Source organism: Notamacropus eugenii, chromosome 3 (assembly GCF_028372415.1).
Source record: "Notamacropus eugenii isolate mMacEug1 chromosome 3, mMacEug1.pri_v2, whole genome shotgun sequence".
Classification (NCBI taxonomy): domain Eukaryota; kingdom Metazoa; phylum Chordata; class Mammalia; order Diprotodontia; family Macropodidae; genus Notamacropus; species Notamacropus eugenii.
This window is the reverse complement of record NC_092874.1, coordinates 389,649,650-389,669,864: the sequence shown is the minus strand read 5'-3', so window position 1 is coordinate 389,669,864 and position 20,215 is coordinate 389,649,650. Positions and strand designations below refer to the sequence as shown.

The 20,215-nt window shown below is 39.9% G+C and overlaps 1 protein-coding gene across 2 annotated transcripts in view; it reads right to left on the bottom strand.

Moving 5' to 3' along the window:
* ADAP1 (ArfGAP with dual PH domains 1) overlaps positions 1 to 20,215 on the bottom strand; it is a 163,986-nt gene that overhangs the window by 105,577 nt on the left and 38,194 nt on the right. For both annotated transcript variants that reach the window (XM_072597780.1, XM_072597779.1), the window contains exon 3: positions 13,599 to 13,690. In XM_072597780.1, the coding sequence (XP_072453881.1) occupies positions 13,599 to 13,690 (92 nt within the window). The remainder of the gene's footprint in view (positions 1 to 13,598; positions 13,691 to 20,215) is intronic.

The window sequence follows — 20,215 nt, the reverse complement described above, 5'->3', positions numbered from 1 at the left end:
ACCCTATGTGGGTCATGAAGAGTCAAATACAACTGAAAACAAGTGAACAACCTCTTTTTAACAAAAAAGAAAAAAAAGAGGAAATATCAAAACAATCGATCAACACATTGAAAAAGGCCTAAAACCTGTGTAATGTGCAATGCTGTGGTCTTCTCACGTCCATAAACGGGGCAGGGGAATTGGGAGTGCCCTTTCAAATATAAGTTTCTTAAGGGGAGGGTCCATGTCATTTTTATCTTTGTATCTCCAGTTTAAGGTGCCTGGCACATAATGACTTAAGAATATTTATTTTGTCTCTCTCTCTGCTTTTGCGGGGAAAAAATTATGGGGAGCAACCCTCAAATAGTACCCACAATAATGAAGGTATGATGAGGAATTCCCCAGCAAATAATCTGTGCTTGAGTCCCCACCACTTCTGAGCACAGATCTACCTCCTCTGATAACCACGTGATACAAGAGCTCACAAATATTCACAATAAGGGCAAGACATGCTTTAGCTATTATTTAGATTCAGCGAAGATGGAGTTGAAAGCTTCCTATAAATATTCATTAGTAACAGACTCCAGTGCTCCAATTAACATTTTCCATGGGGAGGTCACCTGCTCATGCTGCTCTCTAAAACCTGAGTTGGCAGGACCAGAGACCTTGGAACATGATGAATTGTGATGCGGGTTCTTAACATGGGTCAGCTCTGGTTTGCTTTAGTCTGTACACAGATGCTTCCCCACTACTTCCTACAGCAAAACAGGGGCAGGGAAACCTGAGGGGTCCTCAAGAGGTCATCTGGTCCAGCCCCCTGCCTTCAGGCCTAAAACACCCAGGACCAACAATTTTAGTATTCTCCTCTTTAGAGTCTCAGGGGAAGGGAACTCACTTATTTACTCCTGGTTACCCATCCTATAATTTTAGGATGTAGAAGTAAGAGGGTCTTTGGTGCTCTATTAGGGTTGTACATTAGGTTCATAAATTTTGATCTAGAAGGAACTTTTAACGGTCTATCTACTCTAAAACCTTCATTTTGCAGATAAAGACAGGTCCATTAAGGAGAAATGACTTTATTCAAGCAGCAGCATTCGAACCCTGATCCTCTTCAAATCCAGTGCTCTTTCTTCTATATGAACTTCTTGTTCCTGTTCCTATGAGAACCCCTGTGTTTTTGACTCCTTGTTGAGTCATGTACCCCTTGGGCAGTCTGCAGAAGCCTATTGACCCCATTCGCAAAGCAATGTCTTTAAATGATGGAAGGAAATGCTAAAATCCAGCTAGTGAAAATAAAGATGTCCTTCTCCACTCCCCCTCATCTAAGTTCACAGACCCCTTATAATCTACTACAGACCCCCTTCCCAGGTGAAGGATTCCTGCACTACACCCCAGACTTTGCGATTCTTACTGGAGTCTGATGAAAACCTCACCTGACTTAGTGAAATCTTATTTGCAAAGATACATACAAATTATCTGACCTAGCTCTGGGCAGGTAGCAAGAGGTCAATGTTGGGGGAATTTGAGGACTGGGTGCATCCTTGGTGTTGATATAGCTGGATTCCCATGGCCAATTAATCCTTCCCCTCCTTGACAATTTGAACCCAATGGAGACAGAGACTGGAGAAGGATGGGGTTGGCAGCTTCTACTGCCTGAGTATGCTCACAAAGCTTTGTTTTACTCCTGAATAAATGCAGGTTTAATTTTCCATCTACCCAAGAGCACTTCACTGTAGCCTAAAAGGGATTCAGCCCTCCTCAGAACTCTTTTCTGAGTTGTACACATACATATGTACATACATATGTACACATACGGTCTATAACACTCATTCCAGTATTTCTCTGCCACCTTATACTGCAATTTACTGTTCCATGTGTGTGAATCCTGGAGACAGTAACTTCCTTGAAAGCAGGGAATATATTTCCTCTTCGTCTCACACTTTCTTAATGCCAACAATGGGGTTGAACATAGAGTTAATGCTGGATGAATTAAGATGCTCCTTCTTTTACCCAGCTGACCCTGTCTGCATTGCTTCCCTTTCAGATTCAGTTTTTCCATCTGTACAGTTTGTAAAAGGACATTTAATCCATCTAGATGGTTCAGTGAATAGAGTGTTGAGCCTGGAGTCAGGAAGACCTGACTTCAAATCTGGCCTCAGACACTTACTAACTGTGTGACCCTGGGCAAGTCACTTAACCTTGTTTGCCTCAGTTTCCTCATCTGTAGAATGAACTAGAGAAGGTCAATGGACTTGAAGCTAAGAAGAGGAGTTCAAATTCCACTTAGGCCTCTTACTAGCTGTATGACTCTGGGCAAATCACTTAACCTCCCTCTCTCAGCTTCCTCATCTGTAAAGTGAGAGGGTTAGACTCAAGGACCTCTAAGGCCTTCTCCCTTTAAATCTGTGATCTTATGAAATACACATAAGTGTATTTCCATCATTTAAAAATACTGTTCTGCGAATGGGATCGATAGGTTTCTGAAGACTGCCCAAGGGGTCCACGACTCAAAGAAGGGTCAAGAACACAGGAGTTCTCATAGGAACAAGCTCATAGAGCTTGACTGGATCTTGAGAGATAATTAAATCTAATTTTACAGAGGAGGAAACTGAGTCCCAGAGCCAGCAAATGACTTGACCAAGGTAGAGATGGGACATGAACTCAAGATGAGCATTTTTTCTTATTATACTACAGAATCCCTAGAATTTAAATTTGAACCATGAAGCGGAGTCAGAGGGGCTGAGTTCAAATTCCAGCTCTTGTGACTGTGTTAACTTGAGGTCTCTGGGCTTGTCCATTTCTTTATCTATAAAGTGACAAGGCTAATCCAGGCAATCTGTAACATCCTTTCCTGCTCTAAATTTTCTGCTTGGTACAATGAATACCTTCACAGCAGACAGGCCACAGCCAAATTACAAGAAACTAACTAACGCCAAGGAAAGCCATGGAGAGCTTTTGGGAGCTCTGTGCCAAAGAGAGATTGCCAAAGCTTCATTTGGGGAGGTCAGTGTCCTGCCTGGGAGAAGCACTACTCATTTCTAGCTGTGAAAACTGAATCTACTCTCATAAGCTCTTGGGAAACAGCTTCAAAATGTATTACACTTGCCCCTACGTCTCACAGGAAGCTACGAACAAAGATGTTGGTTTCCATCCAATAATAAAAGTGAGAAAAAGCAGTTGCCAACTATTTCCTTTCCCAGATGTGAAGCTCAAAATACAAATGAGTTTTTAAAATGACACGTGGAAAAGAACCTGCTACCCACACACTCTCTGCCTGGGGAGTGAAAGGGGGATGGTCTCAAGACTTGATCTGGGTCATGTAACAATCAGGCTAGCTTCTCTTTTTTGGTTGGGTACAGATCGGTTCCACCTACATTTATTTAAAAATAAATAAGATTTATACTCTGTGGAGCAATTTTATTTTTTATTCATTTGTTCTCAAGAGCCTCCTGAGATGATATTCAAATCTCAGTTTGCCTGGATGACCTTCTAAATCTACGTTACTTGTCTGGTTCAGCACTGTCAAAAATCAGGCAGGGCTTGGCCAGCAGCAGAATGCACTGGGTTGGGGATGGCTGGAATCCAGGTATATGGAGGCAGAACTACAGTAGTGAGGCAGGAGATCAAGGAAGGTCTCAACAGTGGGCAATGACTGGGGCTCGGCTCATTCTATTAGATATTGTAATCAATGACTTGAATGAAAACATGGTGGAAAGGGAAGAAGCATTTACTGAGGGTCTACTATGTGCCAGGTACTGTGTTAAGCATTTTATAAATATGATCTCATTTGATCCTCACAACAACCCTGAAAGGCAGGTACTAATATTATCCTTATTTTACAGTTGAGGAAATGGGGGCAGAGAGAGGCTAGGTGACTTGCCTAGGGTCACCAAATGTTTGGGACTGGATTTGAACTCAGGTCTTCCCAACTCCAGGACCATAGTTCTATCTACTGCTCCATCCAGCTACCATAGATAGCATGTTAATCAAATTTGCTGATGACCAAAAGCTGGGAACGACAATTAACATCCTGACAAATTTATCAAAAAACTAAAACAAATGACCTTGAATCTAGTAAGACAAAACTGAAGAGGAAGAAATGGAAAATTCTGTCCTTCAGCTCAAAAGGGTAACTGTACAAAGACAGGCTAGGGAGAAGTGTGGCTAGACAAGAATGCATGTGGAAAAAAACAAGCCAAAGAAACAAACATCGGAGGGTTTTAGTGACAGGCAAGGTCCTGATGAGTCAGCAACATGACAAGTAAGTGAATGAATTCCCAGACTTCATTCCTACGGCTCTGGTATCCAAAACAAGGAAGGGAGGTGTGAGTTTTGCTATATCTTGCACTGATTAGAACTCATTTCCCCATCATCAGAAGGACATTCTAAGGATAAACCACATGACAGAGACTCTAACTATGCTATAAGGGGATTTTTTTAAAACATTCATTTCTTACATTTTCAGTTCTAGACTCTCTCCCTCTTCTGCCCATTGAGAAGGCAAGCAATATATCAGATATTATACACCTGAAGTCATGCAAAACATATTTCTGTATTAGCCATGTTGCAAAAAAAAAAAAAAAAGCAAGAAAAATAAAGTGAAAAAATATATGCTTCAACCTGCATTCAGAATTCATCAGTTCTCTCTCTGGAAAGATGGAAAGCCATCATGAGTTCTTTTGAATTGTCTTGAATCATGATACTGATCAGAGTAACTATGTCTTTCACAATTGATTACTGTTACAATGTTGCTGTTACTATGTACAATGTTCTCCTGGTTCTACTCACTTTTACATCAGTTTACATAAATATTCCCAGGCTTTTCTGAGTAGTGCCCGCCCTTCATTATTTCTTACAAAACAATAGTAGCTCTCCACAATCATATACCACAATTGCCCAGTGATTCCCCAACTGATGGCCTGTCCCTCAATTTCCAATTCTGTAAGAGGATTTGTTAAAAAAACAAAAACAAAAACACAGCTTAGAAAAGAGGAAACTTAGAGGGACAGCAACCAAGGTCTTCAAGTATTTAAAGGATTGTGACACAGAAGCGGAATTAGACTTATTTTGCTCAGGCCTGAAAGCCAAAACTTATAACTTAAAAGTACAATTATAACTTTAAAGTATAACTTATAAGTAGTGTGTGGAAGCTACAGGGTAATATATTTCAGAAGTTCGTTGTACAGAAAAGATTCCTAATAATTCAAGCTGCCCAGAAGTGAAATGAGCTTTTATGTATGAGAACAAGGTCTTTCAGAGGATGGAGAATACCATGTTGGAGATATGTTAGAGGAGATACTAACTGAGATATGGGCTGGTATCTTGGATGGTATCTAAGGTTTTATCCACCTCTGAGATACTGGGCTTCAAGGAGGTCCAAGTACACACTAAGCCAGGGAGGACTGATTGCTAGCAAGAGAAAGGAGTTCAAACTGGCAAGCAGTTGGCATCTAGAAGTAATGGCAGCTTATGTTACAAAGTCAGCCAGGAAAACGCAAGTCCTTGGAAGGACTTGGGGATGGAAAACTAGTTTTATCAGTCCTGGAGAACTACCCAAGAAACCAATACAGATACTAAGGCATGGAGTGGTATGCTACGGGGTTAGTTAGGAACAATAACTGGACCAGTATTTTGATTGGAATAGGACACTCTGAGGAAGTTCCTTCTGATGAAGGCTGGTCCTTTCTCTGTATGTACCTTATCATCTTAGAGATGGGGCAGTTAGGTGGCACAAGATACAGCACTGAGTCTGGAGTCAGGTAGATCTGAGTTCAAATCTAGTCTCATATACTTACTAGCTATTGGACCCTGAGCAAGTTATGTAGCTGCTGTTTGTCTCAGTTTCTTCAGCTGTAAAAAGAGGATAATAGTAGCCCCTACCTCACAGTGTTGTTATGAGGATAAAATGAGATGATATTTGTAAAGTATTTAGCACAGTGCCTGGCATATAGGTGCTACGTGTGTGTGTGTGCATGTGTGTGTGTGTGCGTGTGTATACACATATATATATAAAATCATTGTCATTATTGTTTTTTTATTACCGAATTGTCCTAGAGCCGTGAGACTAAATGACTTGCCCAGAGTCATTCAGCAGGTATATATGTCAGTAGCTGCATTTGAACTCAGTTCTCTTGGTTTCAAGAGAATGTCAGTTCCCAGAAACTCGGAACTGTAATTTACCTGTAGAGTAAGATACTTAATGAAAATTTAATGGCAGAGAGGATGATGAAATAGGTATGAAATGGATGGTCAGTACGCTCAGCCCCTCAGGACTGAAAATCATCTTTGAGAGAATGGATTGCTTACAGCCTGCTGTGTAGAGTTCCTTCATCACCATGTGGGCACTTTAGGGAGTATGGATGGGGAGTAAACAGTACCAAATTCAAACACTGTGCTAGAGAAACAAAAATTGCTTATAAGCTCTTGGTTATGATAATCCACAAATCCTCACATGTTAACTCTTGATCTGGCCTGAAGTCGTCAATAACACGTTAGCAACCTTTCCAAACAAGTACTACCTAGCTAACATTTACATAGCGCTTCATGATTTGCAAAGTACTGTACATGTGATCCTCATCTGATACTCACAACAACCTTGTGGGGGGGGGTAGGTACTACTATTCTCCCCATTTTATAGATGAGAAGACTGAGGCACAGAAAGGTTATGTGCTCAGGCTCATACAACTCATAAGTTTTGGAGGCCGGATCTGGACTAAGGTCTTCCTGGCTCCCAGCACTGCCCTATAGCCCCTGTACCACATAGCCGCCTACTACCTCAAGTAATTATAAACACAATTAATTATCCTCAGGCCCCTAAACATAAAAAGGTTTCTTATTACCACCCAACTCTCTCTTGCAATTTAACAAAGTGAACCCTCGAATTTCATCAGTGAAGGCTTGGAAGGCAACACCAAAGGATAATAGGGTATTATGTTGTAGCAGAAAGATCACTGGAGCTGGGAACCCTTGACTCCAATCCTGTAAATGTCACCAAATGTACTAAATGTACATGGAGCCTCAGTTTCTTCATCTGTAATATAGAGATCAACCGTGCCTTCTGCTTTATTGTTATGACAATCAACTAAAAGAGTGAAGGGATAAAGCAACTAGGCTAACAAAACTTCATGTTTTTCCTACTGTTCTATATTCTGCTAGGTTATAAGCTTCCTGTAGACAGGAGATATGCTTTGTTAAATACTATGCCTTTACAATGCCCAGCACACAATGTCTTTGATAAGGCAAGTATTTAGTACAGACACACCTCATTTTATTGTGCTTTGTTTTATTGTACTTCACAGATACTGCATTTTTTACAAATTGAAAGTTTATGGCAACTTTGCCTCAAGAAAATCTATCAGTGCCGCTTTTTCAACAGCATGCACTCACATCATGTCTCTCTGACATATTTTGACAATTCTTACAATATTTCAAACTTTTTCATTATTATTACATCTGTTATGGTGATCTGTGATCAGTAATCTTTTTAAAAATTAGTTCATTTATTTTTAGTTTTCAACATTCAGTTCCACAGGTTTTTGAGTTTTAAATTTTCTCTGCCTTCTTCCCATATCCCCTCCCTAATATGGCATGCAATTTGATAAAGGCTCTACATATACGCTCATAGTAAATATATTTTCACATTAGTCTTGTTGTAAAGAAGAGTTATAATCAATGGAATGAATCACGAGAAAGAAGAAACAAAATGAAAAAGAGAAAGAACAAATAGTATCCTTCGACTTGTATTTAGACTCCATAGTTCTTTCTCTGGGTGTGGACGGCATTTTCCATCACAAGCCTTTTGGAGTTAACTTAGATACTTGCATTGCTGAGAAGAACCAAGTCTATCAAAGTCAGTCATTGTACGATGTGCTTCTAACTGTATACAGTGTTCTCCTGGTTCTGCTCACTTCACTCAGCATCAGTTCATACAAATCTTTCCTGGTTTTTCTGAAGTCTGCCTGCTCATCATTTCTTATAGCACAATAGTATCCCATTCCATTCATATGCCACAACTTGTTCAGTCACTCCCCAACTGATGGGCATCCCCTCAATTTCCAGTTCTTGACCACCACGAAAAGAGATGTTATAAATATTTTTGTACATGTGTCAGTGATCTTTAATGTTATCACTGTAATAAATTGGGGGGAGATGTGAGCCACACCCATATGACTGAGAACTTAATCAATAAATATTGTATGTGTTCTAACTGTTCCACTGACCAATCATTCTCATCTCTCTGCCTCTCCTCAGGCTTCCCTATTCCTTGAGACACAACAATGTTGAAATTAGGCCGATTAATAACCCTACAATAGCAAGTGTTCAAGTGAAAGGAAGAGTCAATGGATGTGGCCAAAGTCATTGTTAACTTATTTTAAGAAATTGTCACAGTCACCCCACCCATAACAACCATAGTCAGTCAGCAACCATCAACATCAAGGCAAAACCCTCCACCAGCAAGATTACAACTTGATAAAGACTCAGAGGTTGGCTAGCATTTTTTTTAGCAATAAAGAATTTTTTAATTAAGGTATATACATCGGTTGTTTTTTTTTGACAATACTATTACATACTTAAGAGATTATAGTATAGTATAAACATAACTTTCATATGTACTAGGAAATAAAAAAATTCATATGACTCGCTTATTGCAATATTTCCTTTATTGCTATGATCTACAACAGGACTCACAGTATTTCTGAGGTATGTTAAATTCAGTGTCATCTTTGGGGGTCAGATCATGAGCTCCCCAAAGGTACAGACTGTACTCTTCTCCTTCCTTCATCGTTCTGCACTGTGCTGGTAGGAAATTCTGCCATCCAATATGAAAAGAACATCTAATCCACAAATATTTTAGTCCTTATGTTGGCCATCCTTGGAAATTCAGATAAGGACATTTTGGCCACCAGGGGGCACTCAGATTTTTCTACCCATGCCAACACTCTGAAGGTCACAGAAATAAATCATGTATATCTGCAACATTCAGTCAAAAATAAATACTGGCCTAAGTGCCCAGGGCAGAAGTTCATCTGTATCACAAATGTTTATTGCGTATCTATTATGTACAATGCCCTGTCCTAGGCCCTATGGGGGATAGAACATGAATGAAACATACAATCACAGATTTAGAACCAGAAGGGTCCTTAGAGGTCATTAGATAGGACCCATTTTACAGATGAGGTCCTGAGGCCCAGAGAGGTTGTAGGATTTACCCAAAGATCACGCAAGTTTTATTTTGTAGAACTGTAGTCTCAATTCTAAAGGAACATAATGGAAAGTGGGGAGGGAAAGGTGCAAAGATAATAACACACACACACACACACACACACACACACACACACACACACACACACACACACACACACACACACCCCCTACAACATAAGGCAGACCTAAAGTAATCTGGATAGTAGGTCTAAAAGAAATGAAGCAACAGGTACCCAGTGTAACATTTATTAGACTACTTTTCCTTTTGTTTGATTTTTATTGGAATCTGTATTGAGGGCACAGTGAGCAGGGGAGAGAAGGAGGGAGAGTAGTTTCTGTGCATAAAGGAATTTGTCTCTTCTTTGCGTGCAGGAAGGAGAACTCAATCAGCCCACCACTCATCAATGGTTTACTGAGAGCATCAACTTTGTTAACAATACTAATGATAGCTAGCATTTATAAAACACCTACTATGTGCCCAGGCACTATGCTAAGCACTTTACAATTATTTCATTTGATCGTCACAACAACTCTGAAAGGTTGATACTACTATAATATCCATTTAACAGCTGAGGAAGCTGAGGCAAATAGATTTTTTAAGTGACTTGCTCAAGGTCACAGAATTAGTAAATAACTGAGGTCATATTTGAATTCAGATTTTCTTGACTCCACTATCCACTGCTCCACCCAGCTGTCTATGTATCCAGCCCTGGGTTCAGTTCTCACTGGGGGTGACAGCGAAGCAGAAACCATATGGGGCAGCTAGTGCAAAGTCCAGGAGAGTATATAATTAAGTGTCCAGGATGGCACAGAGTTACGTGTTCTGAGAATTCAAAGATGGGAAAGATAAAGGAGGGTTGAAGTAGTCAGGGAAGGCTTCCATACAAGGTGAGAATGGGCCCTGATTCTGACTAGGACTTGGGACCATCAAAAGCAGAATATTCTAGCAGTCAAGGCTTGAAAACAAGAATCCAGAGGGGGTAGATAAGAACAGAGCCCTAGCTGATATGCAGGGGGCTCCTTCAAGCTTTGTGGGCCAGAGAGAAATCGTGGAGGCTTCTGATGACAAAAATTCATTTCTAAAATAGCACAGAGTTCAGACTAAGTGCCTCTCCTGATTCATAACTGGAACTCCCCACATGAAAACAGCTCTATGTAAATCAAACCCACAGCAGATTCCGCTTATCCACAAGTCCAGGGAGGGGAAGGTTTGTGGTTGACAGTAGCTAAATACTGCAGCCTAGACCTGAAGACGTTTTATTTCAGTATCTTTAAGCTGAACCACCTAAGAAGGTGTCAGAGTTTTCATAACAATCGTTCACATACATATCAGGGCTTAGAGTTACAAAATATATTCATAGCCCTATTTGGCTTTGGAGCTGGAGGACCTGGGTTTAAATCTTACCGCTGACGTTTACTGCTCATGTGACTTTGAACAACTCTCCTTGGGTCAGGAGTTTCCTTATCTTATTTGCTCCTGCTTAGCAGGGTAGTTGTACAGATCAAAAGAGATAATATGTAAAGTTAAAGTAAAATTAGCATAGAGCCTGAGGCAGCTAGATAGCAAAGCAGGAGAAAGTGCCAGGCAGGGGAGTCAGGAAGACTCATCTTTCTGAGTTCAAATCCAGCCTCAGAAACTTGCTAGCTGAGTGACCCTGGGCAAGTCACTTCATCCTGTTTGCTTCAGTTTTCTCATCTGTAAAATGAGCTGGGGAAGGAAAGGGTAAATCATTCCAGTATTTCTGCCAAGAAAACCTCAAAAACTCAAAAGAGTTGGACACTACTGAAAAACAATAACTAATACAGAGCCTGGCATACAGTAGGCACTTAAAAAATGCTTATTCTCATCCCTTCCATTTTATCTAGTGAACTAGATGGTTTCCTAGTTCCCTTCTTTCTAGGCCTATGATGTCATTTAATGCCCACAACAAGCCTGAGTCAGGCAAAGCAGGGATTTATCATCACCATTTTTTTTGGAGACTAGATTTCTCTATCTCACCTAAGCTGAAAGTGAAATCCCAATCCCAGTCTGACTGACCTGCTTGATTTTCTGATCTGGGCTGGTTCTTTTTTCCTGTCCTCAGGGTTTTCCTATAGTAGGATTGACCTTAGTTTAGACAGTCAACTGGCTTAGCCCTCTGCATCTCAGAAGTCCTGAGATCAAGAGGTCCTTCAGCCTCCACTTCTCTGGAAGCAGGGATTACAGGTATCTAACACTCCTTTCCCCCTGCTCCAGGTTACTATATCTACATTTTAAATATGGGGAAACTAAGGTTCAGAAGAATGACCCCCCCACCATAAAGTTACAAACAGATCTGGATTCTAACTCAGGGTTGCTTAATTTCCAGTGTGGTCCTCCTCTCTGAGCTTTATCTTACAGGGATGGAAAAAAAGAAAGGATTCTCCTTGGGGTGAACTCTATGCAAATCAGACCCATAGTAGGAAGAGTCTATATAGAATTCTGATGAACAACCAAGGTTTCAGAGAGCCCATGACCTGAAAGAGGGGACAGAATAAGATACCTTTTTCTGGATCTGGTCAATGAAAGGATTTGTTTTGCTTGATTAGGTATATCTGTTACAAGATTCTTATTTTTCTTTTTTCCACAGTGCGGGGAGGAAGTAGGAGAGAGAAAAAATAAATTTTTGTTAATTAAAAAATAGTAAACTTTTGTTTATTAAAAATACTAAATTTTTGAAAATGAGGTTGGACTAGATAGCTTCTGAAGTCCCTTCTGGCTATATACAAATCTACAATCCAGTGCAAAGGGGTATGTGAGATGATGTTGGAGTGCACATAGCGCATTATTTACTACAAGGTGGGGGAGGGAATAAACATTTATATAATGTCTCCTATGTGCTAGGTATTGTGCTAACCACTTTTTATAAATATTATCTCATTTGATCTTCACAACTCTGTGAGACAGATCCTATTATTCCTATTTTACAGTTGAGGAAACTGAGGCAAACAGGGTTAAGTGACTTGCCCAGGGTCACACAGCCAGTAAGTGTCTAAGGTCATATCTGAACTCAGGAAGATGAGTCTTCCTGACTCCAGGTCGGGTACTCTATCCATTAAGCCACCAGCTGGATGGTAGTAGGAAATAGAGATGCATTGGAGGTTTCTGACCAAAGGAACAAGGAATTGTGGCAGGTATGAAGAGGAAGATATAGATATAAGAGAGATTTCAAAGGGAAAATCTACATGACTTGGTAACTGATCAAAAAAATTGTAATGCAGAAGAAAGGGTTTAGGAAGAGGAACTGAACATGGAGAAATGATCTCTAAGTGACCACAATGCTACATGTGACAAAGAAAGATTAAAAGACATGGTCTCAGCCATTGGTTTACTGAGCTTTTTTAATATAAACTTTCTGAAACTAAAGACAGGATGGCTTATTCTTCCACACTTCCTTACCTCACATCTACAAATACAAATGCTTCTATTCTGAGGAAGTCTTTCAATTTATCATCCACTGCACATATATTTAGCATCTATTATTTGCAAAGCACTATGGGTAACACAAGGGAGAATAAGTCACAACCCCTACTTTTAAGGATGCTAAAGTCCAATTAAGGTACAAAAAATAACTGTAATGCCAGTTAGAAGTTGGTCATTTCCATGCGACGCATGAAAATGCTAGGAGAATTTAGAAGTGGGGAAGGGAGATTCTTTACCAAGCCCTTGCCTAGTGGTTATCTCTTGTAACCTTGATATACTCACAGTGCAACGCATAGGATCAGCAACCAGGGAGTAAACACAGTCAATCCCCCTTTAAGATCATCTCTTCACTGATCCCTCCCTGGGTGATGGTTTCATAAGCACTCACAGGACTTTCTCAAAACCCGCAATGAAACCATTGGTATGATAGGTAATACACACTCTCCCACTTAAATGTGAAGTTCTTTGAGGGCTGGTGATAACTTACTTTTTTTTTTGTATACCCAGGACTCAGCAAAGTGCCTTGGAACACAGTGAGTGCTTAATAAGTTATTTGTCATTCGTTCACTCATTCATTCATTCATCACCTGCTCTCATAGACCTATAAGATGATTGCTAACTCTTTTCCCATCCCCCCCAAAAGAAGAAGAGACCACAAAGAAAATGAAAACAATAGTTAACAACTGACATTTTTATAGTCTTAATAACTTGGGGTCCTGGGGAATTCAGACCCTATTGACTTTTCCCAGCAACATCCATATGAAGTTATTAAATAAAATCCCATGCATGGTATAAGCCACCTACATAAATCCAGAGAAAGCCAGCTTTGAAGAGCTCCTTCTAATTGAATCTATCCAGTAATTTTTTTTTAAAGGCATAAGTCCAATAGTGTAATTACACAGGCTCCAGCTGCAAGGATAAATAAACTCCATTTCCCAGCAAAACAAAACAAAGCCAAACCTTTGTTACTTACTGACAGTCGGAAAACGTTGGCTTGTAGTAAAAGGATGGCATTTTCGATTCATACTTGGCCCTTCCTGCATGATTTCCATTGCAGGCCATAAACTGGAAAAGAAGGAAAACAATAAACATTTAAGAAACTTTGCATCCTGTCCTTTTCTCTTTTCTACTGTGCACTAATGGCATTTTAAAAAAGGAAAACAAAAACGTTCTGGCCCATAGACCATTTCATAAACCTAATAAAAGGGTGGGGGCAGGAGGACGTTGATATATCAGAGACTTCCCAAGGAGAAGGCACAAAACTGGGTGGGGTTGGGCAGAACAGTCAGTCAGCTAATCACTTACTATAGGTCAGCCATCGTTTGAAACTCCAAGTATACAAAAACGGGGAAAACAGTTCCTATTCTTAAGAAGCTTATATGCTAATGGGGGTAGGGATGGGGAAGGGACAGCATATAGAAATATATGCACACATGCATGTATGTATAGGTGTATACATATGTGTATACATAAACACATATGTATACATATATATGTACATGTGTGTGCATACATACATACACATAATGAAGTATCTACAAGATATATACAGAGTACATATCTGGAAGCAGGGCTTATTGTCGAATTCAGTGTAAGTATTTATACCTTGGGGCATCTATCCACAGTGGATAGAGCACTGTATTTGGAACTAGAAAGACTCAACGTTCATGAGTTCAAATCTTGCCTCAGACACTTATTAGCTGTTTGACGCTGGGCAAGTCAATTCACCCTGTTTGCCTCAGTCTCCTCATCTGTAAACTGAACCAGAGAAGGAAATGGCAAACCACTCCAGTATTTCTGCCAAGAAAACCCCAAATAGGTTCATGGAGGGTTGGACATGACTGAAAACCATGTATATCTCAGAAATTGACAAACTCTACAAACCAATTTTGTTGATTGTCTAGATTTGTTGATTGAGTAGAGTTTAGAAAGTAGCAGAGAAAATGTTAATAATAATGCAAATTAAACTTCAAAGTGTGTCATACAGCCCTAGTTGTTAAACATTTATCAAAATACCCTGGATGGAAGGTTATCTTAGAGGCGAAAGAGCAGGAAAAGCAGCAGGAAAGATGACAAAGAGCAGGGTCAAATGTGGACGTTGATGGCTATCAGAAATCATTATCTCTGGCCACTGGTTAGGGTTGTCTCCAGGGAGCTTCAAGACACAAGAATTAAATATATAAGAGATACACTCATACATGTATATATGTACGTACGTGTATGTGTATAGTTTTATATATATACATATATATGAATGGGATTTTCTATATATATGTAGAATTAACTATATAAGAGATACACTCATACACATAAATACATATATATGACTCTCCCTTTATATATAGGGACATACACACATTAGTCATACATACACATGTGTAGTACATGTGTGTATGTATGTAAATATGCATATGAATGGGATTTTCTATATATAGTGTGTGTGTAAAAATATATAATATATACAGAGAGAGAGCTATTCCTTTGATTTGTGGGTCATAATTAAAATTTTATGGTAAAGTCCAGGTGATTAAACATTATGATTTTGTTCAGAGAATTTCTGCTTTTCAGTAGCACTGAGTCAGTGGGCTAGAAGCAATCTCAAGAGGGCAGCTACACCATTCCCACAAGCTCACTTCCATGCACACCAGTACCAGCCTCCGTGAGGGTTATGGCACACACAATGCCTATTTAGGCTCTGCTGGGATGAAGATTCTAGGAGTTCTATTTGAATTTACACTGTTACTACAGTAAGATGGATGGTGCATCATTTGTTGACAGCCCAAAAGTTTGAATGACCAAAACAACAAACATCTACTGAGAATCTATTGTGCTCAAGACCCTGGGCTATGACCACTGTGCAACTGATTTGACCACATACAAGAGCTATCATGGCCTTGTGCAGAGAGAGCTGGTTTTGAAGTGAGTCAGAGCTGGGTTCAAGGCCTATCTCTCATACATGGTGGCCATGTGATCCTGGGCAAGTCATTTTATCTCCTGTTGTCCTAAGCAACTCTCTATAACTGTAAAGTCCCTAGGGAATGCTGACCTACACTGGTAGAGGAAACATCCTTATGTCTGAGTTTTCTTTATCAGAGAAATCACAGGCCCTGTCTTTATATAGTCCTTACCCCTATCTCAGATGCCCAAATGCAAATTCATGTTATAAGCTCCCCTAAAACCCTTCAAGAAATCCTATAAAATCATCTGGCCAAACTTGTCATGGGGCATATACAGGAAACATGATTTTGTAAGAATGTGTATTTTCTCTACAAGGTTTCATTTGGAAATAAAGATGAGATCTGACTGTAATGTCAAGAGTGTGAATGCCAGACATGCTCATTCACATGTTTTATGTGCCTAAAAATTTAGGTGGCATAGTAGAAAAAGTGGAGCAAATGCTTAAATCTGGCTTTAGTCACTTTGTAACTGGCTGTGCAAACTTGGTGAAGTCCTCATCTGTAGAATGGGGATAAAAGTAGTACCTACCCCCCAGGGTTGTTATGAGGAACAAATGAAATGATATTTGTTAAGCTTTTTGCAAAATCCCACAGTGCTATATAAATGCTAACTACTGTTATTGCCATTTTTATTATTATTTCGACATGCTTATTATTACTAAGTGAGCTGGGGGCAGGTAGGTGATGCAGTGGGTAGAGTGCCAGGCCTGGCATGGGGAAGACTTGAGTTCAAATATGACTCCAGACACTTACCAGGTTTATGACCCTGAGTGTGTCTCTTAACCCTGTTTACCTCAGTTTCCTCACCTGTAAAATGAGTTGGAGAAGGAAATGGCAAACCACTCCAGTATCTTTGCCAAGAAAATCCTGAATGGGATTATAAAGAGTTGGTTATGACTGAAAAGACTAACAACTAAATGAATAGATCACAAAAGTGCCAAAGCAAAGTCACTAGATTATAAACTTCATGAGGTCAGGAACCTTGTCATAGCTAACTTTGTGTCGCCAACAGCAAACAAAGTGCCTAATACATCCTTGCTGATATGAATGGGATTATTTTCTGAATATCAAAGAACCATTCTGCTACCTTTTTCTTCTTGTTTTAATGCCCTGAAACAAGCTATCCCATTTCCTAACTCCTCCAATAGAAATGGTACATGGGCTATCCCACTTCCTAACTCTTCCACTAGAAATGGCACACAGGCTATCCCAATTTCTAATTTCTTCAAAAGAGTTGGCATGACATGCAAGCTATCCCATTTTCCAACTCCTCTAACAGCAATGACACACAAGCTACCCCATTTCCTAACTTCTTCAGTGAACACAACACACAAACCATCTTGTTTCCTTCTCTCTCTCACTTCCACGACTGGGAGGAGGTAGTTATACTGTAATTGAGTAACTGATTATCATAATGTGTCAAAACTAGATTGCTTTAACAACAGAAGTAATAATAGCATCTATCATTGAGGCATTACAATCTTCCAGCCTAGAACCTTAGTGTACTCTTTACAGATCAGCTGGACAAGTTCAGCTTTTGGAATCTTTTCCAGGGCTTCCATCTTTGATATCTTTTTGGGATGGGTGAAGTATGAAGGACTGAAAAATTCATCTAGTCTCGTCTCTTAAAAGGGAGACAATGGAGAGGGATATTTTTAGCAGGAAAGAGCTAGTGAGAGAAACCTCATTTATCCAGATAGGTGAAAACTGGTCACACCAACCCTTCTAAGATGCTGACTTGAAGTTAGCCTGCAGATTCCTAGCTGGTTTCTAGTATCCCTCATCCCCAGCCCTGTCTCTGCCAATCACCAGGCTTCTTGGCTTCTATATCCTTGTATTCTGCACTGAAGTTCTGAAAGTAGAATTCTTTCTACTACAGAACCCAAATCTGGATTGGACATATGTATGTTCAAGATGCTCAACAGACAACTTCAGCCACCATCCTTCACTCTATTCTGGCAATCTCCTATGAGTATTCTTTTCCCTTTGTCTCTTTCTTCCCCTCCATTTCTGGAACTATGATCCACATATGACCATATCAACTCAGCCACACATAGGATATGTCAATCTACTTCCTCATAGTCCCATTCACAATTTCTGTAACTTTTCTGTATCAAAGTTCCTCTCCTTGGCCGCCACTTCCTTTTGTGTGTTGTCTCCCCTCTTAGAATATAAGCTCCTTAAAGGCAGGAACTACCTTTGCTTTTGTATTTGTATCTCCGGGATTTAGTACAGTGCCTGACACATAGTAATTGATGAATAAATGTGTTTTCATCCATCCATCCATCCATCCATCCATCCATCCATCCATCCATCCATCCATCTATCCCTGCCAAAATAGGTCACCTGGTTAGGCCAGGCTGAGGACTACATTCACACTCTCCACTCTGAATACCACGCAAGACATTTAACCTTTGTCTAGTTAGTGGTTGAGCCAGTCCTGAGACAAACAGAGACTCCAGCTGTGACCCTGCCCTACTCATTCCCCTACAGAGCAGAGCACAACCAGATGGTATGCACAATGATTAAGTGGGTGAGATGTCTTTGGCAAAATCTCTGCTTGATGTAAGGACTAGACCTTGGTCTAGGCAGAGTTAAGTGAAAAAGTAAAATGTTGACTCCTACAGGGCAGAGACTGTTTTCTTTTGGACTCTGTATTCTGAATACTTACCACAGTACTTTGTACACTGGATTGTGTACTCTTCCATTTAAATGTAAGCTCCTTGAGGTCAGGGCCTAGTTTTCTTTTCCACCTTTGTATCCCTAGCACTTAGCAAAGTATGTGGCATACAGTAGGTGCTTAATAAATGTTTACTGACTGTAACTAGAAGGCACTTAATAAATATTGATTGAATTGAAGGCTGAAGGGAAACAAATACCCTCAAAGTTCCCTTTCTAGCACTAAAATCTATGATTCCTGGGTCTGTTCTGTGTCTGGAACATGCAAGCCCTCAACAAATAACTGTTACAGATGTTACAATGGCTTGATCTGGGTTCAAATCCTGCCTCTGTTACTCATTAGGTAACCTTGGAAAATAGTTTAAACCTCTTTGAGCTTCAGATTTTCCATCTGGATAATGGGAATAATAAAAACACCTAGATGACAGTATTGTTGTGAGGATCAAATGAGATAAGAAATGCACAGTGCTTTGTAAATCTTTATGTAAATCTTTGTAAATCATATTATTGTGAGCTGATGTAATGGTAATTTAAAGTTAATGGTGGGTGGGGGGAAGAGTTAAAGATCTTCCCCAACCATTAATAGGCCTCAATATCTTTTGTTAATTTCTATTGAGGTACTGGGTCAGAGGGTCCTGCTGTCCGGATCTGAAAAGTATATAAATACTCTGAGGGGAGGTTCTATTTTGGGGCTTACTGATTGGAAATGTTTGTTTGGCCAAAGGAGACCCTGGGCAGATGCTAAGGAGCCCCTTCAGCTTTGAAAACTCAGACGTTGGTGTTTCTTTCTCTGGTAAATATATATATATGATGTTGTGGTCTATCAGCTGAATCTGTTGATCTGTGATGTATGTATTGCTTATGGTCAGACAGTTGGAAGCCCTATCTGTTGATCTTCATTTCCTCTGTTAGCATTTTCTCTAAAGTTCAGGGTGCTTTTCCACCTGAATTAAGTGAATGATATATGGGCTTGATTAAAGTAGATTGCTGACCCCTCAAAAGTTACTTTCCTTTTAGAAAAACAGATCTAAGAACCTGTACAGCAGGTTCTCCTGTGTATGCCAGGGTCCTTGCTGTTATAGCTGGTATCAGGAGTATTCTGGTAAAGGTATAACAATGGACTGATTGGGGAGGGCGGGGTGGAATGTATGCATAACAAACTTTTCAGTTTAATCTGTCTCACTGACATTTTATTTATTACTTTCCTGAGTCTAGACCAGAGGTGACAAATACTCAGTCTAACTGCTGGCAATCTCATATAGCAGAACCAGATTAAAATGTAAGCGAGAAATATTTAACAAAATTAAAAATATATATATATATAATGTTAATACATGATTTTCTAAGTCCATATGCAGCTAAGGGGATCCTTACATAAGTTTAGCAGTCCCCATTTCTATTGGAATTTGGTACCACTGTCCAGTCAACAAAACAATACATCCAGTCCTGGTTTGTAGCATTTGCTGATTTCCAAGGTGCTTACACTGAAGATTTAACCATTTGAGGGCCAGTTCAGCTACTTCGAGCACACCCTTGGCTGCTACTGTGCTATTATTCTCTAATCATCATGGCAGAAAGGAGTAAGGGCACTCAATCTAGAGACTTTCTTGGTGGAAGTTAGAAATATCTGGAAACAAATGCTGCTCTGTACTTCTTGGTTCAGGGGATTGGGAGACTCCACTGGGAGGGGATTGAACTCCTAGAGAAGCAAGGATGTTGTTATTGGAAGGATCCTGAATGACCCTTTCTTGATTCAGCACAATGAACCTGGACCAGGCTTCTAAAAATCCAAAGGCATAAAGTTGGGTCCTCTCTTTTCAAGGACGAAAGATCAAACAGAGGAGAGTTTTTTGTTTTGTTTTGTTTTGTTTTGTTTCCTACGGAACACTGTTTTCTGGTGTAGTCAGATTCCAGTGGTGAACACAAAGAATGGAGGCTATCTTAAATATCTGCC